Below are 23,789 nucleotides of genomic sequence, written 5' to 3'. Positions count from 1 at the left end.
AGTGCATCTATCCATCATAGAAGTGCTCCGGGGGGTTAATAAAGGCCTTCTTATGCAAAGCGCAACTTGTGACGTCAGAAGTAGCGTAGTGCGTCATAGCATAGCGTAAATATCAGCAGTGCGTCGCATTACTCGCATAAGTTGCGCTTAGACTTAAGTCGAATCCGTATGTTCGTTTGGCTGGAAGCTAGTTATTTATCTACTTTATAAAGTTTTAAATATGGATATTTTTCTTACAAAAACACATGGCTTCACTTCAGAAGGCCTTTATTAACCCCCAGAGCCGTGTGGAGCACTTTAATGATGGATAGATGCACTTTTATGATGGATAGATGCACTTTTATGGACTTCAAAACAGAAACAGTCATTCACTGCCATTATAAAGCTTGGAAGAGCCAGGACATTTTTTTATATAACTCTGACTGTATTCATCTAAAAGAAGAATGTCATATACACCTAGGATGAGTTGAGGGTGAGTAAATCAAGGGCCAATTTTCATTTTTGGGTGAACTGTCCCTTTAACTAATGAATGTTAAAACTGGTTCTTAGAGCGGAGAGTCCAGCGAATGGTCTTCTGCTGATGCATGGCTTTAAAACCAACACACGTTCACATTTCAGATCCAAACTTCTTTGGAGCTTTTGACACCAAAACTGTCTCGGAAAATGTGTTGCGTTTAGTTTGTTTTGTCTCTGTGTCTGTTGTATATGAAATATCTCATTACGGAGGAGGGGCGAAACATTGTCATTTTACTTTGTGTGTTGTCAAGTGATATTTGACTAGGGTGAAAAGGCAGAAACGTAACGTCAGTAGTCAAGAATCAATAAGAATCAACCACATCCGTCATCAGAACATTTTTGTAAACACAGTAATAGTGTAACACGCTCCATTGGCTTGATCACATTTATCATGTTTCTACCCGTTTGCTAAATCTCAACACCACTGTATTCTTAATAAATACATTTGCAAATATAGGCTAGGCTTTTGTTTTCATTAGGACCTGTGCAGCAATGATGCTAGGATGGAATTACTCGTTGTATTTGTATTATTACCTTTTTTCTTTTTATTATTTTGGGTGAACATATTTTCGCATTGGACGACAATCTGCTGCAATCCAGATGCAGACTTTAATCCAGATATAATTCATTAATCCCAGGATGGATTACACTGAGTCACATGAACCTGCTTCGGGCTCAAAATGATGAATAGACTATATGATAATCAACAACCTGATACACAATTATGATCCACAACACAGCATACGTTTTCCTTTTCAATGATTCTGAGTTCGTCACAAACCTACTCTGTAAATCAGCGGATATGATGTGATTGTGATGAATAAACCGCTCGATTTACTGCATGATCGACATGTTAAAACCGGTTCAACGGCGCCATCTTGCGTCACACAACGGTCTACTTCTACGGTCAAACAGTCTTTCTAATGAGAAGCAACTCCCTTTAATTAACAGTATGCAAATAAGATTGATCTGACAAACTGTGCCCGGAAAAAACGAACGAGGACAGAATGGTAATATCAGATGTTGTTCGCTTAGATAAGCGCACGCTTAATATATCTATAAATCTATCATGTTCACATTTAATAGGGATAAACTTACCATTTAGTCCAGTCGATAGACGTTTACTGACCGACTGAGGTAATTTGCGCGCTAAAATTGCGCGCGCTTTTATAACGGTAAATTTATCGGGTTTACCGGATTGACGGGTTTAAAGCAGTAAACACCAGAAATAAAAAATATTCCTAGACAACTACAATGAGCACTTCTGAAGATAAACTTGTCACAGGATTTGACAAATGTTGTGAGTGTCTTTAATTCATATTTTTGACCAAGATATTTAATAATAGAATATTTCGAATTCACATTATACACAATTGCTTTGGTGTTTTGTTCAACCTTTCACAGGGTGTTTAACCATGACCTTATTAAACAAACAAGATTCTCGGTTCTCCTTTATTGCAGGTAAACGAATAAAGATTTAATCTTTATAATGAGTGATTTAATGTTATATTTTTGTGATTTTATTATTAGCTTTTCTTACCTTCGAATAAGAGAACATGTTCACATGCTGTAACTGGATTTAAGTAAAAAAAATATATATTTTACAGTGACAAAATGTTTAAACAAAAGTATTTTAGATTTAAGTAACCTTTTTGTCTTTATACCCATCCATGCAATGAAATGCGCATCAAATATAAAGCAGACAGCATGTCAAGGTTTCATGATTTTTTTCTTTATTCACTATCATCAGGAAGATCCCACAAGATCAATAAAGTTGATAACAGGTGCTCTCACAATACAGGACAAAGGTCAAGGGTCAGAGGTCAGCAGTCACACCCTTCCACTCAACACACACTCACACACACACATACATACACAACTAAAGACATTCAGCGTCATAAGATTGTTCAGTCATTTACCACTGATGTAAATGAAGAGGCTTTCTCTGTTTTCCTGATTTTCGTCCCAAATAGAAAGAGAGTAGAAAACAGTCGCAGTATCAAAGGTGAAGAATTCCTGATTCAGAGTGTTTGATGATCATATTGCTGTCGCATTTTTCTCTCCAGGATGATCCGTCTGTCTCTCTCTCCGACAGCAGAGGGACTTCAGTGTGTGTGTGTGTGTCCCTGCTGTTCTGGACCCTGCAGGTGAGTAGTTTGGTCCTGAATGCCCTGGGTAAAGTGTGACTGTGCCAGCAGAGACCAATCAATCTCTGAGTCTCACTGCTGATGTCAGGAACAGACCTCCAATGAGAGACAGGTATAGAGAGAAGAAAGAGAGACAGATAGAGAGATAGACAGGTTTAAGAGGAGCGTTGTGTGTAGAACAAGATGTAGGCCTGAGTGCTGCACACCTCCTCCACACTGCACACGTTCATCTCAGAGTCGTTACAGTGAACCCAGAAACCTGCAAGACAAACACACACACACACACAAAAAAGTTTTTTATTTTATTTTTTAACTTCATCGGAATTGTACGAAACTTGGTAAAAGTTTTGTTGCTGTGTGAACAAAAAAAAATCATGGCCATGATCTGAACAGGTTAAATGGTGCTGTAAACCAGTGGTTTTCAAACTGTGGGTCGCGACCCACTTGTGGGTCACACAGTGAGAAAAGGTGGGTCGCACAAAGGCAATTATAGCTGCAGCTAAATTTACGTTACGGTGAGTGAAACAAAACCAGTCCGATTAATGACCAAACGACTCTTAAGTGAGTTTTAGCGCCCGCCAAAGTGAATTTTTGTCCTGCCAAAGTCTTATTTGAGCGGTGAGTAATGTAGATGAACTGCTGCGCTTGTGACAGAGTGCATGTTTAACTGAAAGAACGAGCAGAGAGAGAGAGAGAGAGAGAGAGAGAGAGAGAGAGAGAGAGAGAGCTCTTCAGAGCCAGGCGAAAGTGTAAACAAGACTTCACCGTCTCCAAACTAAGCGCTGTCTTGCTCTCTCCCCCTCGCACATATTAATCAAAATAAATCGACACGTTGGTAAAAGGTCGGAAGACCAAAGTTTCATGTGGAGCATTCGGAGATTATTTTTTTCCTTAATTACCGCTGGGTGTGAATTGTGCTAAATAAGTTGTTGCCTTATCTTCTCTGAAAAGCGTCCCAGACGTCCAGCTGACATAAAACAACACTTTAATTAAACGAAAAAAACTATCCAGTGATGAAATGTTTTCTGTGTTGACACAAATCTTGGATGTCCATGTCCTAACCGCTGGGATAATCACGCAACGCGCACGACACGTCCAATTCGCGAACTAATGACTCCTTTGAACGATTCATTTTAATGAATGGTTAAAACAACTGATCTTTCCAACAGTGAACTCAGGTGACGTCTGAATCGGTGGATAACTAATCAGTAACACTTTACAATAAGGTTCGATTTATTACATAAATTACATAAAAAGTACAGTTTGCTTACTCAAGCTTAAGCTTTTAAATAAATAAAACCCCTTGTTTTTTAAAAAAAAGCATATGACTACATTTTTCCACACAGTGCTATCAAGAATCGATAAGAGAATCGTTAAAGAATCGGATCGATAAGCAGAATCGTCAGTGGCATTATTATTATTGATAAAATCTTATCATTTCCCATCCCTATGTGAAGACGGTAAAATTATAATCAAACATTAAAGAACATACATGTTTTTTTAATAGTTAAAAGTTTAAAATATTTTGCTAACATGAGGTCTTGTCACTGTCAGTCTTTTTACATCAGTGCAAAACTAGGGTATGCAGATTAAGACCATCAGCATGCATTGATTAATCCCATGGCATGTAGCAAAAAAAAAAAAAAAAAGGTGCGACCAAATCATGCTGGTGCGACCAACTGAGAAAGTTGGTAGCACCAGTGCAAGTGGGTCTTGAGATTGATTATACTTGTCTAGGTGGGTCCTAGAATGAAAAAGTTTGGGAACCCCTGCTGTAAACAATAGTCACTCTTGTGCTCCTCGCGGTCAGAAATGACGCATGACGAATGCGAGACGAATTTCCTCTAGTGGAAGCGTTTGGTACTGCAGCCGAACAACATCTCACTGAACGCTCATTTTTTGAGATATCAACCTCACATTTGGAACACAACTTTAGATTTATGGCTTTGATTTTCTTGTAGTTTTAGAGTAAAACTTGTTTTTGATAATATAGATTTCATATAAAAATTTCAAATAGTATTTTGGTGCATTTTTCATAACAATAAATGTAAAATTCTGTTACTTTTTTTTAAGGTTCACTTTTTTAAACGCTGTCATTTTAAATTAGCCAAGTGTCGTCTTTAAAAAGAGATCAAACTTCAGTCTGCTGCTTTAAAGCATTCAAGATTTACCAGTTTAAGTTGGAAATGTAATTTTCAGGTCTATGCTCAAAACGTGAAGAAATGAATTATAAATACAGTGTAAATATAATGTAGTACCATAAAATCCCCATAAAATACAAAATATTAAATAAAAAACATTATTAAACTAAAATATTGTACATTCCCTTCATTGAAATGAAAATTCGGTCATTTTTGACCGCTACGTGAAGAGCACCAGAGGGTTACGGTACATTGACACACACCAACGAACGATAACAATCTTTTTATTCCAAGAGCGCCCTGCGGTTTCCATGTAGCGAAAATGGATTTACAATTGTTGTGTACAACACGTCATTGAACATGTTTTTGCTGTTCTTGTTGCATTTACACGTCTTTTACCAGCAGATGTCCTCAGCATGCTGCGTTTCGAGCGCATCTGTGAATCTAGCTAGTCTAGGGTAATCCATCTAATCCAACAGTGAATTTAGCTGACGAAGTCAATAGTGGAATAAAACCAATGCCTAGTCAACATCTTTATATAAATATACAACTCCTTTTTCACTGCAACTTCAAAGGAAGCAATACAATGCTGTCGAAATTAGCGCTGGATTCCTGAGGTAATTTTGTTACGCTATTTGCTAGCCTGCATAATGATCTCGTTGTTAATACTTAATTTATTCCAAGGGTACGACCGATTACTTTCCACGTATATTTTTTGTTAACGTATCCTTGAAAAGGGGGTGGGTTTTCCTGGACCTCGGCGATTAACTTCTGCCATTTTAATGCGCGAGCCCTTTATATTCGAGTGGATTCTGATTGGCTGTCAGTGTTTTATCGTTCGACGGCTGGAATTCTGATTGGCTGTCAGTGTTTTATCGTTCGACGGCTGGAAAAAATCGTTCTGAAAGTGATCCCAATGATATCGTTCCTTGTATCGCTATCGTTTTAGCTGTGGCATGAACTCTGCTATTCTTTCATTTGGAGAACGATTTTTAGAACTACATCTTTATCGTTATCTTTATAGTTATCGTCCTGTGTGTGAACGGGCCATCAGTCGGTAGGAGATGTGAAGCGCACGAGCTGCTTGCACGGGCTGCATTCATACCAATTGTGAACCGTCCACATGAACCCCAGACTCGCTAGCCAAGAACCATGTCTCACCTCCTTCAGTGTTATAACAGTAGGCCGTGTAGTGCCCTGAGCCAAAGCCTTTCCCATGATGCATCACTACAGCAGAAAGGTCATAGGTGAAGGCTTCTCTCTGCGGCATCGGAGCGGCGTCCGAGCAACAGTATGGTTGAATATTCAGGACCTGATCAAAAGCCACGTGGACACCGATCTTCTCCCTGTGGTTCCGACCGGACCACCTGGAAACATGAGAACCGTTAGGAGGAAGTGGGTTCAAACCATTAAAGGGATAGGGAACAATCAGAGTTATATTAAAAAATGTCCTGGCTCTTCCAAGCTTTATAATGGCCATAAAAGTGCATCTGTCCATCATGAAAGTGCATTTATCCATCATAAAAGATGCACTTTCATAATGGATAGATGCACTTTTATGGCCATTATAAAGCATGGAAGAGCCAGGACATTTTTTTATATAACTCTGATTGTGTTCGTCTGAAAGAAGAATGTCATACACTCACCTAAAGGATTATTAGGAACACCATACTAATACTGTGTTTGACCCCCTTTCGCCTTCAGAACTGCCTTAAATGTCACATACGTGGCATTGATTCAACAAGGTGCTGAAAGCATTCTTTAGAAATGTTGGCCCATATTGATAGGATAGCATCTTGCAGTTGATGGAGATTTGTGGGATGCACATCCAGGGCACGAAGCTCCCGTTCCACCACATCCCAAAGATGCTCTATTGGGTTGAGATCTGGTGACTGTGGGGGCCATTTTAGTACAGTGAACTCATTGTCATGTTCAAGAAACCAATTTGAAATGATTCAAGCTTTGTGACATGGTGCATTATCCTGCTGGAAGTAGCCATCAGAGGATGGGTACATGGTGGTCATAAAGGGATGGACATGGTCAGAAACAATGCTCAGGTAGGCCGTGGCATTTAAACGATGCCCAATTGGCACTAAGGGGCCTAAAGTGTGCCAAGAAAACATCCCCCACACCATTACACCACCACCACCAGCCTGCACAGTGGTAACAAGGCATGATGGATCCATGTTCTCATTCTGTTTACGCCAAATTCTGACTCTACCATCTGAATGTCTCAACAGAAATCGAGACTCATCAGACCAGGCAACATTTTTCCAGTCTTCAACTGTCCAATTTTGGTGAGCTCGTGCAAATTGTAGCCTCTTTTTCCTATTTGTAGTGGAGATGAGTGGTACCCGGTGGGGTCTTCTGCTGTTGTAGCCCATCCGCCTCAAGGTTGTGCGTGTTGTGGCTTCACAAATGCTTTGCTGCATACCTCGGTTGTAACGAGTGGTTATTTCAGTCAAAGTTGCTCTTCTATCAGCTTGAATCAGTTGGCCCATTCTCCTCTGACCTCTAGCATCAACAAGGCATTTTCGCCCACAGGACTGCCGCATACTGGATGTTTTTCCCTTTTCACACCATTCTTTGTAAACCCTAGAAATGGTTGTGCGTGAAAATCCCAGTAACTGAGCAGATTGTGAAATACTCAGACCGGCCCGTCTGGCACCAACAACCATGCCACGCTCAAAATATCTTAAATCACCTTTCTTTCCCATTCTGACATTCAGTTTGGAGTTCAGGAGATTGTTTTGACCAGGACCACACCCCTAAATGCATTGAAGCAACTGCCATGTGATTGGTTGATTAGATAATTGCATTAATGAGAAATTGAACAGGTGTTCCTAATAATCCTTTAGGTGAGTGTATACACCTAGGATGGCATGAAGGAGAGTAAATCATGGGCTAATTTATATTTTTTGGGTGAACTATCCCTTTAACAAGGTGAAACATGGGAAGGGTTTGGACTGACCGGAAGCGTTTGAGGTGTAGCCGCAGAACCTGAGGTAAACGGCAGATGAGTAACTGCTTACAGGCCTCTGAAAGAGACAGGGGCTTATGGGACGATTTGCGGCGCTTTCCTGAAACGGGAAAGTCTGATGTTAAATGCATTAACAACTAGAAGGGAAGAACAATTATTGACATCACTAAGAATGATGAAACTGAGTATTATCCTTTGCGATATAAGTTTAATTTACCACAAAACCAGTCACATGGGTAATTTTATTTATTTATTGAGATTTATACATCATCCGAAAGCTGAATAAATAAGCTTTCCATTAATGTATGGAGGATTAGACCATATTTGTCCGAGATACAACTATTTGAAAACCTGGAATCGGAGGGTGCTCAAAAAACTAAAAACAAAAACAAAGAAAAAAACGAAACATTGAGAAAATCTCCTTTAAAGTTGTTCATTTATGTTGGCGATTGTGCTGCATCCACTCACAAAAATAAAAGTTTTATATATTTACGGTAGGAAATTTACAAAATATCTTCATGGAACATGATCTTTACTTAATATCCTAATGATTTTTGGCATTGAAGAAAAATCAATCATTTTGACCCGTACAATGTATTGTTGGCTATTGCCACAGATCTACCCGTGCGACTCGTTACTGGTTTTGTGGTCCAGGGTCACATTTGTGCAGAATTGTATTGTATTGTAGTTAATGGTTCCCTGTTTCTGTAAAGCTTAATAAAGAATTCAAGATGTTACGTACTGTTGCAGAAGTTGCAGGCGTAAATGCAACCCTCCAAAGCTTCGGTCTCCGTGAACTTGGCGAGCATCTCGGACAGGGAGCAGCTCCGTTGACACGCGGCGCTAGGCTTCTCCATGCGGTGGTATCGCTCCGGGAACTCCAGAGACAGATCCCAGAACGGCTCCACCGTGTTCGACTTGCGCTTGCAGGACAGACACGTTACCTACAGTTTAGAAACATGGATTATAGCAGGCAAATCCAATAATTCACCCAGCAATTTAGTCCTACATGCATTTATTCGATTATTTCTAGTTGCACGTCACCTAGGGTTCGGGAATCAAAAATCGATTGTTATCAAATTAAAATTCGATTCCTCTTGTTGATTCCTTTGTGAGCATTTCAACATGACTTTAAACCATTCGAGCGCGAAAGACTCTCTTTAAATGTGTATCATTATATTGGATCCGTGCAGCTCTTAAAGTGACAGTAGCCTAATATTCCTGCTCTATAATAACACTAATATTCCTGCTCTATAATAACACTAATATTCCCGCTCTATAATAACACTAATATTCCCGCTCTATAATAACACTAATATTCCCGCTCTATAATAACACTAATATTCCTGCCGTCTCTATAATAACACTAATATTCCTGCTCTATAATAACACTAATATTCCTGCTCTATAATAACACTAATATTCCCGCTCTATAATAACACTAATATTCCCGCTCTATAATAACACTAATATTCCTGCCGTCTCTATAATAACACTAATATTCCTGCTCTATAATAACACTAATATTCCCGCTCTATAATAACACTAATATTCCCGCTCTATAATAACACTAATATTCCCGCTCTATAATAACACTAATATTCCTGCCGTCTCTATAATAACACTAATATTCCTGCTCTATAATAACACTAATATTCCTGCCGTCTCTATAATAACACTAATATTCCTGCTCTATAATAACACTAATATTCCCGCTCTATAATAACACTAATATTCCTGCCGTCTCTATAACACTAATATTCCTGCCGTCTCTATAATAACACTAATATTCCTGCTCTAATATTCCCGCTCTATAATAACACTAATATTCCCACTCTATAATAACACTAATATTCCTGCTCTATAATAACACTAATATTCCCGCTCTATAATAACACTAATATTACCGCTCTATAATAACACTGATATTCCCGCTCTATAATAACACTAATATTACCGCTCTATAATAACACTGATATTCCCGCTCTATAATAACACTAATATTCCCGCTCTATAATAACACTAATATTCCCGCTCTATAATAACACTAATATTCCCGCTCTATAATAACACTAATATTCCCGCTCTATAATAACACTAATATTCCTGCCGTCTCTATAATAACACTGATATTCCCGCTCTATAATAACACTAATATTACCGCTCTATAATAACACTGATATTCCCGCTCTATAATAACACTAATATTCCCGCTCTATAATAACACTAATATTCCCGCTCTATAATAACACTAATATTCCCGCTCTATAATAACACTAATATTCCCGCTCTATAATAACACTAATATTCCTGCCGTCTCTATAATAACACTAATATTCCCGCTCTATAATAACACTAATATTCCTGCTCTAATATTCCCGCTCTATAATAACACTGATATTCCCGCTCTATAATAACACTAATATTCCCGCTCTATAATAACACTAATATTCCCGCTCTATAATAACACTAATATTCCTGCCGTCTCTATAATAACACTAATATTCCTGCTCTAATATTCCCGCTCTATAATAACACTAATATTCCCGCTCTATAATAACACTAATATTCCTGCCGTCTCTATAATAACACTAATATTCCTGCTCTAATATTCCCGCTCTATAATAACACTAATATTCCTGCTCTAATATTCCCGCTCTATAATAACACTAATATTCCCGCTCTATAATAACACTGATATTCCCGCTCTATAATAACACTAATATTCCGTCTCTATAACACTGATATTCCCGCTCTATAATAACACTGATATTCCCGCTCTATAATAACGCTCTATAATAACACTAATATTCCGTCTCTATAATAACACTGATATTCCGTCTCTATAATAACGCTCTATAATAACACTAATATTCCCGCTCTATAATAACACTGATATTCCCGCTCTATAATAACACTGATATTCCCGCTCTATAATAACACTGATATTCCCGCTCTATAATAACACTGATATTCCCGCTCTATAATAACACTGATATTCCCGCTCTATAATAACACTGATATTCCCGCTCTATAATAACACTAATATTCCCGCTCTATAATAACACTAATATTCCCGCTCTATAATAACACTAATATTCCCGCTCTATAATAACACTAATATTCCCGCTCTATAATAACACTAATATTCCCGCTCTATAATAACACTAATATTCCCGCTCTATAATAACACTGATATTCCCGCTCTATAATAACACTGATATTCCCGCTCTATAATAACACTAATATTCCCGCTCTATAATAACACTAATATTCCCGCTCTATAATAACACTGATATTCCCGCTCTATAATAACACTGATATTCCCGCTCTATAATAACACTAATATTCCCGCTCTATAATAACACTAATATTCCCGCTCTATAATAACACTAATATTCCCGCTCTATAATAACACTAATATTCCCGCTCTATAATAACACTAATCAAACAACAAAAGACAGAGAAAAGTCACTCGTTCTTCACTGAATAACTTTTATACTGAATCCTTCCATATTTACAGAATAAATATATTTGTATTGTATATTTTATTTATAAAGTGCAGTGTTACTTTACATTTGATTACAGTTTCTGAATACCCGAAAATCTTTTTATCTGTTTATTTCAATCGCATCTTTGTTCAGTTGTGTCTATTAGTTGCGATTAGGGGTGGAACGGTACACAGAAGTCATGGTCCGGTTCATACCTCGGTTCAGACATCACGGTTCGGGACGAGTTCGGTACAATGGAGGGAAAAGCAAAACAGAAATGCAGAAGGCTTGGGCGTGTCTCAGGCTGGACCACCAAAGGAAAATAAATTACTTAAGCCTTGTCTTTTTTAAAATAAGTTTTATTGATAAAGTAGAGGCATAGAACCAGTTTATTTGTAGTGCACTGACAATAGTTTTATATAATTAGTTATCTAACAGTAGTTCCGCATTACATTAATTCATTTGCATGCGAGTTTCATTTATTTTTATACCGTGTATTCTCCGTGTAAATTTATGCACCGAACCGTGACGGTTCAATACGAATACATGTACCGTTCCACCCCTAGTTGCGATCACTATTTTTTTATTTGTTCTTGTTTAATTACTGAGTGTTTATTGTCTTTAATAATGCTTGAAGTTTATATTAGTTCGGCTAGTTGTTCTTCTATGGTGTTTTTAAACCACAGGCAAACGCTCCTTGTGTAAGTGTTCTTTATCCTGATGATTTCTGCTCATGATATTCAGATACAATTACATGTTTTGCAATAAGACTAAATGTGAATGAAATCTAAGGTTGTTTTTTGTAACCTCATTGAAATCAAAATTAGGAATATCTATAAGAATCGAAATCGATAAGCAGAATCGAAATTGCAATCAGAATCGTTAAAACTCAACCGCTAACGTCACCTGGCTGAGCAGCTGTCCGTGGAAGATAGTGTTGAGCACTTTGAGGACTTGTTTGGACAGTTTCCGCTGTGTGATCGGGATCAAGAAGTGTTTCTTGGGTCCGTCCGACTCCAGTTCCTGCTGGACTTTATCCAGAAGCTCGCACAAGAACTCCTGCGCGTCCTGCTGGTCGTATCCACGAAACGCTGGAATCAGGTTCCACACGGAATGTAGCATAGCGAACGGAGACACTAGCGACCACCGACCCGACCACATGACCCGGAAGAGCGTGTGCAACTCGTGACACAGTGACATCTTCTGCCGAGACGAGGACCGCGGCTCTTTCGGTTGCACCAGTTCCGCCGAACTCAAACTGGGCGGGACTAGCGTAGCAAGGGTCCTGGCTCCGCCCCCCACACCCTGTGATTGGTTAGTCTTAGCGAGGAGCTCCTCGGTCTCGCACAAGTCCAGCGTGAGGAAACACTCCCGAAACTTCTGCAAGTGGCTCAAAACCTGAAGGATGGAGTTCATGTAGCACGTGTTCCCAAGATTGCGAAGTCCAGTGACTCCCGGTGCTAGTTTCCTGCGCCGTGCCGACTGCGACGCGTGATATCGGCGTAAACGACCCGTCTTGCGCGAAAGAGTCTTGCCGGACAGCGACAAAAGCGACTGTTTGGGAGCCGAAGGCAATCGTTCCGGAGGATCGCGGAACTTTCGAGGGATGAGGGCGAGCGTCGTACGGGGAGCCTGTGTTAGCAACCGCGCGCTTTTCCTCGGTGGGACGTTCGCTAGCTCTCCCATTAACCGTTTCTTGACTTCCCTGCGTTGTCGTCGCTTCTCCTCGCGCTCTTGCTCTTGCTTTTCCTCACGCTTCCTCTCTTCTTCTTGCTGCCGGTTTCTCCAGCGGCGTAACGCACTTTGTAGGAGGGTTTTCCGTCTGTGCCACAACGCCGTCCGCGCGGACGTACGCGACACGCTAACATCACACGCTCTAAACCCGCCGTCGGATGTTGACGAACGCAGGGAACGCTGACCAGGGATTCGGACGGTTGATAGGGCCCCGCGGAGGAGCTTCAAGTCGCCCTCGACGTTATCGTTCAACACGTAGTCGCCACACGCGAAACAGAAGACGGCTAGCTCGCGTACGTCCATGGCTAGCGGGTGCTGCGTCTGCTGGAAGTGGCTCAGGGAGTGTTCTTCCATGTAGCGACCGCACGCCACATGAGTGCACTTCAGACACGCCCACACCGACTCCGTGGTGCCGCAGTCCACGCAGCGCCACATCTGCGGGTTGAGGATCGAGTGGCCGTGGCCCAAACGGAACCGCGCCACATGCTTACAGCGATCCATGTCTCCCAACGCGCATGAGCATTAGCAGTCAGGAACCACACGCCATGATGACCGCGCTCATCCTGAAGATAACAGGGAGAGAGATGTTGCTTACAAGTTGCTCACAAACACAGATTATTTCAAATAAGTAATTCATTTCAATGCAGTGCGTCATCCTTCCCCCGCCCCTTTGCAACGCATCTTTCCCTCGCGGGTCAAAATGACCCCAAGCCCTACAATTATACTTTTTTTTTTTTTTTTGTCCAAGAAAGGTTCATTTAATTTAAATTTAGATAAGATTTTTTTCTATTTCTTTAAATGCAATTTTTTTGGGAGATTTTTTGTTATTTATTATTTTATTTACCTTTAAATTACTAGATTTGATTGATAAATAATTAAATACAGTAGTCAACATTTGAAGTGGATCAAAACCTTTCATCAAAGTTATACATGAATTTTGATTAATACCCGTTCTTGCCATAAGACAACTTTGATTAACTTTTTTTTTAATCCACTTCAAATGTTGACTACGGTAATATTTAAGGGATGAGGGAAAGCAAAATTGTCCATAAAATAGTTTTAACGGACTCACTGTGAGAAAGGGTGAGCTTCAGCATCAGAGCGCACGTGTCCTGCTGCCGTACAGTGTACAGGACTTCATAATGCCCAACAAACACTGCGGACAAGAAACACACTTTATTTACACCCAAAACTTGAACATTCAAAAGTGATATCAGTGCCATCAAACGGTTCAGTCCTGATCTTAGCAACATCATAGTACCAGAATCTGTTCCTGTGAGGGGAATGCACTGGTTTTTAAAGTGTGTATAGCGAACAGGGAACGTTTTCAGAACTTTAGCAAACGTTCTCTCAACGTTCTTCCAGTAACATTAATAGAACATCCGTTCAAAGTTATCTGCTCTTTAATGATGTTCTCAAAACGTTAGCACAGAAACATTATTTATACATCGTTAATGGAGCGTTTTTTGAGAACTTTAGCTAATGTTCTGGTAAGGTTCTCTCAATGTAACGAACAAACGTTCTTCCAGTAACATTAATAGAACGTTTGTTCAAAGTTATCTTGTCTTTAATAATGTTCTCAAAATATTAGCACATATATTAGCATGTTTCCCCCCTAAAAACGTTCGTCTAACGTTTTTTTAAATGTTACTACTTGTTTCAGAACGTTCAAAGAAACATTCAAAAGTAACGTTCCATAATGTTTGAAGAATGATACAATGGAATGTTCGCATAACAGAAAAGAACGTTAAGACATAAAAATATTTTCATAACTTAATATTTTTGTTAGCTTGGTGTTTGTCGTACATTACATTTGATAAAGTGTGTGTGTGTGTGTGTGTGTGTGTGTGTGTGTTTGAAAGTGTGCAGTTGTGTTTGTATACAAGACTGAGTCTTTAGTATTTGTGCACGTTATGTGTTTGTCACACAATGTTGTGTGCGTAGATGAATGCATGTGATATACGTGTGTTACTGTGTTATGAGTGTGTGTGTCTGTCTCTGTTGTTTGAATGTTTGTGTATGAGTGTGTGTGTGTGTGTGTGTGTGCTAACCCGCTAGCGCTACTTACAGAACAAAAGACGCTCCACCGGGAGACACGCGGAATCTTCGGTATCGGCGGATCCGGGAGGTTCCGGTACCGGTGCTCGATCGGTGTGTGTGTGTGTGTGTTTATACCGGCGCGAGAGATCTGTTACTTTAAATCCGTTGAACAAAAACCAGTTCAAGAGCCGCAGCTACAGAATAAACTCACACCGAAAACCCCCGATCAGCTTTTAATCGGCTCTCACGCGCGAGTCCTCCACGAAACAGCCGGTAAATGTGTTTTTGAAGAGTAAAATTACGGTTAATATTAGCGGGGTTTTTTTTACACTCTCTTTCGACTGTTATTTACCGCCATTATCCGCACGCGCGAGCTGTCACCATTTTCGCCTCAACCGAACTGCCCAGCGCTGGCGTCACTGCGCTCTGATTGGCCGAGGAGCGATCAATCACGTAACTACCTTGTTCTGATTGGTCGAGATCGCGAAAGTTGGCGCATTTAAGCCAGTTTTAAGCCGGCTTTTCATGCGGTTGTTGAGACGTCCGTCAGGTTTTAAAGCTCCAGAGGCGGAGTCAAATGAACAGATTAACCTCAGATCATGATGTGATTTATTTTGCATTTAGATTTTATATGCAATAAGTGCATATAATTAATACACTGATTTTATGCAAAAGATTGGGACAAACTGCAAACAAAGGCAACATGTGGACTTTACAGTTAAAGTAACATACACGTTTCTGCAATGAGGCTTTACTGGCTACCCAGCATGCTTTGCGACTGTAGTTAAATCAGATCGAGCCTAGAGTTTGAACTGGCTGAGATTGTAAAATTCAGTGAAATGGGTTTTGGGGTATTCATAGTTTACATTTCACGGTAATATCGCATGTTGCGAATGTGTGTTAACATTGTGTTACCAATTATAGTGTTGGCTTGTCTGATATTGTGTTATGGCAAGACTCGTGTTTAGTTATAAAAACTATCTTAACAAGAATAGCCTATCTGGTTACACTTTATTTTAAGGTGTCATTGTTACAGTGTAATTATATATTTAAGTACTGAGTGATATTAATTAACTACATTAATCCTATTAGGGGTAGGATTAGGGTTAGTTGCATGTAATTATGCATAATTCACTGTTATTACTATGGTAAGTACATGTAACATATATAACAAGGACACTGTCAAATAAAGTGTAACAGAATATTCTTGGTTTGTCTCATAAAAAGGCTTCAAAATGGGATTCATAAAGGAACATTCTGTGATTATTTGGTTAATGTAAAAAAAAAAAAACACTATGTAGCCTACTTAAACTTCATACATGTCCTGTCAAGTGTTGAACCATGCTTATTTTAAGCTTGTATTTTATATAAGGCTGATTGCATGTGAATTAGAATTTATCCAGTGTGTTTTGCTCATGCATATTCAAATAAATTTGAATTTACTAGCCAATTATCTGTGCCTTCATCTGTTCTGCATTTGTTATGCAAATGTAGTATTCCTGTTCAAACATCAAAGCTGACATTCTTCAAGCCAAATTATTATTTAAAACTACATCTGACAAAATCTAAGGTGTTTTTTTGTTTGGTGTTAAACACCTTTAAGCAACTGAATCTCTTAATCAATTGAACAAATTGTTTTACAAAACCAGAACCAGTTTAAACATGCCAAATGATGGCTTTTACAAGACAAAAGGCAAATGTTTTCATTAAAGTGGAATCATTTAAAAGGAAATCTTCAACTTATTACTTACCATTAAGGAAGTGTGTATCATTTGTGTGGTTTTATTAATGTGTATTGCTTGTTTTGTGTTTTCATCAGGCCATAAATATCACTCTTTGTTTAGTGACAAATCACTTTTATGACTTAAACCCTTGTTTGCTGAAGTCACGTGACTTTTGATACACCCTCCGAAGTACTGATTCAAAACAAAATTTAGCGATTCTACCAGAACACTGATTTTAATTAGTGCTGGGCAACGATTAAAAAATCGCATGCAAAAATAAGTTTGTGTTTACATAATATGTGTCTGTACTGTGTATAATTATTTTGTATATTTACATAAATACACACACATGCATGAATATATTTAAGAAAATGTGTTATTTATATATAAAATATGTATATTTATATTAATGCTGGGCAACAATTAATCGCGATTATTCGCATCCAAAATAAAAGTCTGTGTTTACATAATATATGTGTATAATTATTTTGTATATATAAATACACGCACGTGCATTAGATTTTTTTTTTATTTATATATAAAATATTTATATATATATACAGTATGCAAATATCTCTTAAATATATATACATGCACAACGTGTGTGTATTTATATATACAAAATAATTATGCACGGTACACAAACATATGTAAACACAAACCTTTATTTTCTATGCGATTAATCGCGATTAATCGTTGCACAGTACTCATTTTAATACGATGATTGCAATTCAAAGTAAACTGTTTATTTTACAAATTCCAATGTACACATAAAAAATAAGCATCCACAACTAAAATCATACAAACACAAAAGAAACGAGAAATGTTCTCATCATGTTCTGTTAGGAGTGTCTGTATCTCTCAAACAGCCAGTGATTCAGACACTCGTTGTCTTGCGTCGAGGTGAAGATTATGGCACGTGTTCACCGTACGCCGCTGCCGGGCAGCACCTGCTGTTTGCGGACTCTGCTGAAGAGCTCCAGGTACTGGCTCATGGTGTCCATGCAGTCCACCGGCACGCTCAGACCCTCGGGTTTGCTGGTGAACACTGTCGGCAGCTCGGGAGTGTTGGAGCCCAGGAAACTCTGCATGAACTCCTTCATGAGGTTCCAGCAGTCTCCGGGGATCACACACGCACAATACTCCACCTTCACACACAACACACATTACTGGATATTAGCATGCATTTCTGCTTCGGATTAATCAGAAAAGACAACAGGTTTTATTCACAGCTTGACAGACATCAAGCGTAGCGTCAGTTCTGGCAGGTCACGTTAGTCACGCTTGCATCAGCTGATCCTCTACCTGTAGGAATACGACTCCTGTCACTGTATTCATATATAAGCTCCTCCAGTATTATCAGCAGCTGTCGCGTTTCTCAGGAGCCGATTACCCTCCTCCCTCCCCAGCTCCGCCTCTCGTTTCTCAGGAGCCGATTACCCTCCTCCCTCCCCAGCTCCGCCTCTCGTTTCTCAGGAGCCGATTACCCTCCTCCCTCCCCAGCTCCACCTCTCGTTTCTCAGGAGCCGATTACCCTCCTCCCTCCCCAGCTCCACCTCTCGTTTCTCAGGAGCCGATTACCCTCCTCCCTCCCCAGCTCCGCCTCTCTTTTCTCAGGAGCCGATTACCCTCCTCCCTCCCCAGCTCCACCTCTCGTTTCTCAGGAGCCGATTTCCCTCCCCAGCTCCACCTCTCGATTCTCAGGAGCCGATTACCCTCCTCCCTCCCCAGCTCAACCTCTCGTTTCTCAGGAGCCGATTTCCCTCCCCAGCTCCACCTCTTGTTTCTCAGGAGCTGATTACCCTCCTCCCTCCCCAGCTCCACCTCTCTTTTCTCAGGAGCCGATTACCCTCCCCAGCTCCACCTCTCGTTTCTCAGGAGCCGATTACCCTCCTCCCCCCCAGCTCCGCCTCTCTTTTCTCAGGAGCCGATTACCCTCCTCCCTCCCCAGCTCCGCCTCTCGTTTCTCAGGAGCCGATTACCCTCCTCCCCCCCAGCTCCGCCTCTCTTTTCTCAGGAGCCGATTACCCTCCTCCCTCCCCAGCTCCACCTCTCGTTTCTCAGGAGCTGATTACCCTCCTCCATCCCCAGCTCCACCTCTTGTTTCTCAGGAGCCGATTACCCTCCTCCCTCCCCAGCTCCACCTCTTGTTTCTCAGGAGCCGATTACCCTCCTCCCTCACCAGCTCCGCCTCTCTTTTCTCAGGAGCTGATTACCCTCCTCCCTCCCCAGCTCCACCTCTCGTTTCTCAGGAGCTGATTACCCTCCTCCCTCCCCAGCTCCGCCTCTCGTTTCTCAGGAGCTGATTACCCTCCTCCCTCCCAAGCTCCGCCTCTCGTTTCTCAGGAGCCGATTACCCTCCTCCCTCCCCAACTCCGCCTCTCGTTTCTCAGGAGCCGATTACCCTCCTCAGCTTCGCCTCTCGTTTCTCAGGAGCTGATTACCCTCCTCAGCTTCGCCTCTCGTTTCTCAGGAGCTGATTACCCTCCTCCCTCCCCAGCTCCGCCTCTCGTTTCTCAGGAGCCGATTACCCTCCTCCCTCCCCAGCTCCGCCTCTCGTTTCTCAGGAGCCGATTACCCTCCTCCCTCCCCAGCTCCGCCTCTCGTTTCTCAGGAGCCGATTACCCTCCTCCCTCCCCAGCTCCGCCTCTCGTTTCTCAGGAGCCGATTACCCTCCTCCCTCCCCAGCTCCGCCTCTCGTTTCTCAGGAGCCGATTACCCTCCTCCCTCCCCAGCTCCGCCTCTCGTTTCTCAGGAGCCGATTACCCTCCTCCCTCCCCAGCTCCGCCTCTCGTTTCTCAGGAGCCGATTACCCTCCTCCCTCCCAAGCTCCGCCTCTCGTTTCTCAGGAGCCGATTACCCTCCTCCCTCCCCAGCTCCGCCTCTCGTTTCTCAGGAGCCGATTACCCTCCTCCCTCCCCAGCTCCGCCTCTCGTTTCTCAGGAGCCGATTACCCTCCTCCCTCCCCAACTCCGCCTCTCGTTTCTCAGGAGCCGATTACCCTCCTCCCTCCCCAGCTCCGCCTCTCGTTTCTCAGGAGCCGATTACCCTCCTCCCTCCCCAGCTCCGCCTCTCGTTTCTCAGGAGCCGATTACCCTCCTCCCTCCCCAGCTCCGCCTCTCGTTTCTCAGGAGCCGATTACCCTCCTCCCTCCCAAGCTCCACCTCTCGTTTCTCAGGAGCCGATTACCCTCCTCCCTCCCCAGCTCCGCCTCTCGTTTCTCAGGAGCCGATTACCCTCCTCCCTCCCCAGCTCCGCCTCTCGTTTCTCAGGAGCCGATTACCCTCCTCCCCCCCCAGCTCCGCCTCTCTTTTCTCAGGAGCCGATTACCCTCCTCCCTCCCCAGCTCCACCTCTCGTTTCTCAGGAGCCGATTACCCTCCTCCATCCCCAGCTCCACCTCTTGTTTCTCAGGAGCCGATTACCCTCCTCCCTCCCCAGCTCCACCTCTTGTTTCTCAGGAGCCGATTACCCTCCTCCCTCACCAGCTCCGCCTCTCTTTTCTCAGGAGCTGATTACCCTCCTCCCTCCCCAGCTCCACCTCTCGTTTCTCAGGAGCTGATTACCCTCCTCCCTCCCCAGCTCCGCCTCTCGTTTCTCAGGAGCCGATTACCCTCCTCCCTCCCCAGCTCCGCCTCTCGTTTCTCAGGAGCCGATTACCCTCCTCCCTCCCCAGCTCCGCCTCTCGTTTCTCAGGAGCCGATTACCCTCCTCCCTCCCCAGCTCCGCCTCTCGTTTCTCAGGAGCCGATTACCCTCCTCCCTCCCCAGCTCCGCCTCTCGTTTCTCAGGAGCCGATTACCCTCCTCCCTCCCCAGCTCCGCCTCTCGTTTCTCAGGAGCCGATTACCCTCCTCCCTCCCCAGCTCCGCCTCTCGTTTCTCAGGAGCCGATTACCCTCCTCCCTCCCCAACTCCGCCTCTCGTTTCTCAGGAGCCGATTACCCTCCTCCCTCCCCAGCTCCGCCTCTCGTTTCTCAGGAGCCGATTACCCTCCTCCCTCCCCAGCTCCGCCTCTCGTTTCTCAGGAGCCGATTACCCTCCTCCCTCCCCAGCTCCGCCTCTCGTTTCTCAGGAGCCGATTACCCTCCTCCCTCCCAAGCTCCACCTCTCGTTTCTCAGGAGCCGATTACCCTCCTCCCTCCCCAGCTCCGCCTCTCGTTTCTCAGGAGCCGATTACCCTCCTCCCTCCCCAGCTCCACCTCTCGTTTCTCAGGAGCCGATTACCCTCCTCCCCCCCAGCTCCGCCTCTCTTTTCTCAGGAGCCGATTACCCTCCTCCCTCCCCAGCTCCGCCTCTCGTTTCTCAGGAGCCGATTACCCTCCTCCCCCCCCAGCTCCGCCTCTCTTTTCTCAGGAGCCAATTACCCTCCTCCCTCCCCAGCTCCACCTCTCGTTTCTCAGGAGCTGATTACCCTCCTCCATCCCCAGCTCCACCTCTTGTTTCTCAGGAGCCGATTACCCTCCTCCCTCCCCAGCTCCACCTCTTGTTTCTCAGGAGCCGATTACCCTCCTCCCTCCCCAGCTCCACCTCTCGTTTCTCAGGAGCTGATTACCCTCCTCCCTCCCCAGCTCCGCCTCTCGTTTCTCAGGAGCTGATTACCCTCCTCCCTCCCAAGCTCCGCCTCTCGTTTCTCAGGAGCCGATTACCCTCCTCCCTCCCCAACTCCGCCTCTCGTTTCTCAGGAGCCGATTACCCTCCTCAGCTTTGCCTCTCGTTTCTCAGGAGCTGATTACCCTCCTCAGCTTCGCCTCTCGTTTCTCAGGAGCTGATTACCCTCCTCCCTCCCCAGCTCCGCCTCTCGTTTCTCAGGAGCCGATTACCCTCCTCCCTCCCCAGCTCCGCCTCTCGTTTCTCAGGAGCCGATTACCCTCCTCCCTCCCCAGCTCCGCCTCTCGTTTCTCAGGAGCCGATTACCCTCCTCCCTCCCCAGCTCCGCCTCGCGAGGAGCATTTCTCTAAGTTTTTCCATAAATTTTAAATAAACGTTAGTTTGTGTGTCAAACTCATGCGTCCGCACACACTTAGTGAATGAGAGCCACTGAACGCGTAAACAAACCTCGACTGAAATGCCTCTGGCGCTGGAGCTCATGGCGACGGTGCCGATCTTCACCAGGAAGTCGCAGTAGCGATAACGGCAACCGCGACTCTCCACTTTATGGCCTTTAGCGTTCTGGAAGTGACTCTTGAGTTTCACCATCAGGACGTCAAAGTTAGCGTCAGCGCTGAGACCCGGTCCGCCCTCGAACAGAGCCATGCAGCTCAGCGGCGTCTCCGAGTTATGCATCACGTACAACAGCTTACTCGGCTGACCTGAGAGAGAGAGAGAGAGTGATATACATTCGCCATGGTGATATACAGGGTGGTTTCCATGGTAACGGTGTGAGCCGGTTACCGGTGGCGTTTCCCGTGGCGTGGTACGTCTCGCAGTCGACCCAGAAGTTTCCCTGTTTAACGGCTCCCAGTTGCTCCAGCTTCTTATGCAGGGTATCGACCGTCTGCTGAACGCTCTTGCCCTCGGACACGGGCACCTGACACACACTGACACACACACACATCATTCATATCAACAAACACACTATACATTCATATTACTTGCCAAATTAGTTTTTCATACACTATCAGTCAGAAGTTTTGGATCGGTAAGATTTTTTATGTTTTTAAAGGAAGTCTCTTCTGCTCACCAAGACTGCATTTATTTGATTAAAAATACAACAATAACAAAAAACAGTAATATTGTGAAATATTATTACAATGTAAAACAGCTCTTTTCTATTTGAATATATTTTAAAATGTAATATATTCCTGTGATCAAAGCTGAATGTTCAGCATCATTACTCCAGTCTTCTTTATCTCAGGATTCTTTGATGAACAGAAAGTTCAGAAGAACAGCATTTATCTGAAATAACATGAAATACTACCGTTCAAAAGTTTGGGGTCAGTAAGAATTCTTATTTTATTTTTTGGGGGGAAAGAATAAAAGAAATCAATACTTATATTCATCAAGGATGAATTAAATTGATCACAATTTACAGTAAAGACATTAATAATGTTACAAAAGATTCTATTTAAGATTAACACTGTTCTTCTGAACTTTCTATTCATCAAATAATCCTGAAAAAATGCAAATAACTGTTTTCAACACTGATAATAATCATAAATGTTTCTTGATCATCAAATCATCATATTAGAGTGATTTCTGAAGGATCATGTGACACTGAAGACTGGAGTAATGATGCTGAAAATTCAGCTTTGATCACAGGAATAAATTACACTTTATACTGGGACATATTCACATAGAAAACAGATGATTTACATTGACATCATATTTAACAATATTACTGTTTTCCCCCGCCCCAATCAAATAAACGCAGTCTTGGTGAGCAGAAGAGACTTCATATAAAAACATAAAAAATCTTACCGAACCAAAACTTTTGATCGGCTGTGTAACGTTACATACAAAACAAACGGAAGATATGAAATATAAACAAACGAGATATTGAAGAGCTTTGTTTCTTTCCAAATAATAATATAATATTCCAATATAATAACAGTTTTATAAGAACCAGAGTACTCTAAACGACAGGTAAAAACAACATTTATTAAACAATAATATGAAAAAAAAAATGTTTCTCACCACGTTACACCCATTACTTTGCCGCAAAACTCCGCGAGCCCGTATTTACTTCCGGATCAATCCGGCTTTCGCGAATAACACGAAATCAGTTAAAAGTGGGGGATTTTTAATCGGACAGTACATAAATATCCGTAATTATCTATATATATATCAATAAATTGATCGCAAATGCACCGAAACGTCGATTGAGAGCAGCACAGATCACGTGACCGGAAGTAAACAGTGTAAATCAGCGCTGGTCTGAGATCAGCTGTTATGAGTGAACGAGATTATATTTTCTTTTCTTTATTGCAGAATGGACATAACAAGATAAGACACTTCCATTGAGACTAACACAGAGTTTGAATTTAAGAAGGAAAAATAAATAAAATAATAATAATAAAA

At 42.3% G+C, this 23,789-nt stretch overlaps 2 protein-coding genes across 4 annotated transcripts; both read right to left on the bottom strand.

The window, feature by feature from the left end:
• Positions 1 to 2,226: 2,226 nt before the first annotated feature.
• Positions 2,227 to 15,470, bottom strand: usp49 (ubiquitin specific peptidase 49). 2 transcript variants are annotated; one of them, XM_084416297.1, is made up of 8 exons: positions 15,078 to 15,470; positions 14,082 to 14,165; positions 12,182 to 13,572; positions 8,527 to 8,728; positions 7,776 to 7,884; positions 5,966 to 6,171; positions 2,870 to 2,922; positions 2,227 to 2,759 (listed from the first exon to the last, which is right to left on the bottom strand). In XM_084416297.1, the coding sequence occupies exons 3-8, from the start codon at positions 13,508 to 13,510 to the stop codon at positions 2,748 to 2,750; spliced, it is 1,911 nt and encodes a 636-aa protein (XP_084272423.1). In that variant the 5' UTR covers positions 13,511 to 13,572; positions 14,082 to 14,165; positions 15,078 to 15,470; the 3' UTR covers positions 2,227 to 2,747. The 2 variants fall into 2 exon arrangements, with proteins under 2 accessions (XP_084272423.1, XP_084272422.1); XM_084416296.1 differs by having other exon boundaries at positions 2,685 to 2,922; positions 15,078 to 15,461.
• A 2,033-nt stretch (positions 15,471 to 17,503) lies between these two features.
• med20 (mediator complex subunit 20) lies at positions 17,504 to 23,649 on the bottom strand (the record flags this gene model as incomplete). Of its 2 annotated transcripts, XM_084416295.1 has the most annotated exons (4): positions 17,504 to 17,921; positions 21,828 to 22,081; positions 22,164 to 22,309; positions 23,406 to 23,649. In XM_084416295.1, the coding sequence occupies 4 exons, from the start codon at positions 23,417 to 23,419 to the stop codon at positions 17,697 to 17,699; spliced, it is 639 nt and encodes a 212-aa protein (XP_084272421.1). In that variant the 3' UTR covers positions 17,504 to 17,696. The 2 variants fall into 2 exon arrangements, with proteins under 2 accessions (XP_084272421.1, XP_084272420.1); XM_084416294.1 differs by lacking the exon at positions 23,406 to 23,649 and having other exon boundaries at positions 22,164 to 22,329.
• Positions 23,650 to 23,789: the final 140 nt, after the last annotated feature.

The sequence above is a fragment of the Rutilus rutilus genome (genome assembly GCF_951802725.1).
Source record: "Rutilus rutilus genome assembly, chromosome: 8".
Lineage (NCBI taxonomy): Eukaryota > Metazoa > Chordata > Actinopteri > Cypriniformes > Leuciscidae > Rutilus > Rutilus rutilus.
This window is presented reverse-complemented; position numbering and strand designations above follow the sequence as displayed.

Bases quoted from the DNA above. Each gene is read 5' to 3' on its own strand.
- usp49 (XM_084416296.1), bottom strand. From the start codon at position 13,510: ATGGATCGCTGTAAGCATGTGGCGCGGTTCCGTTTGGGCCACGGCCAC. The intron at 7,885-8,526 runs GTACGTAACATC...TTCCCGTTTCAG, and splicing joins CGCCTGCAACTTCTGCAACA to GAAAGCGCCGCAAATCGTCC. The intron at 2,923-5,965 runs GTGAGACATGGT...TTTGTCTTGCAG, and splicing joins CTGTTATAACACTGAAGGAG to GTTTCTGGGTTCACTGTAAC.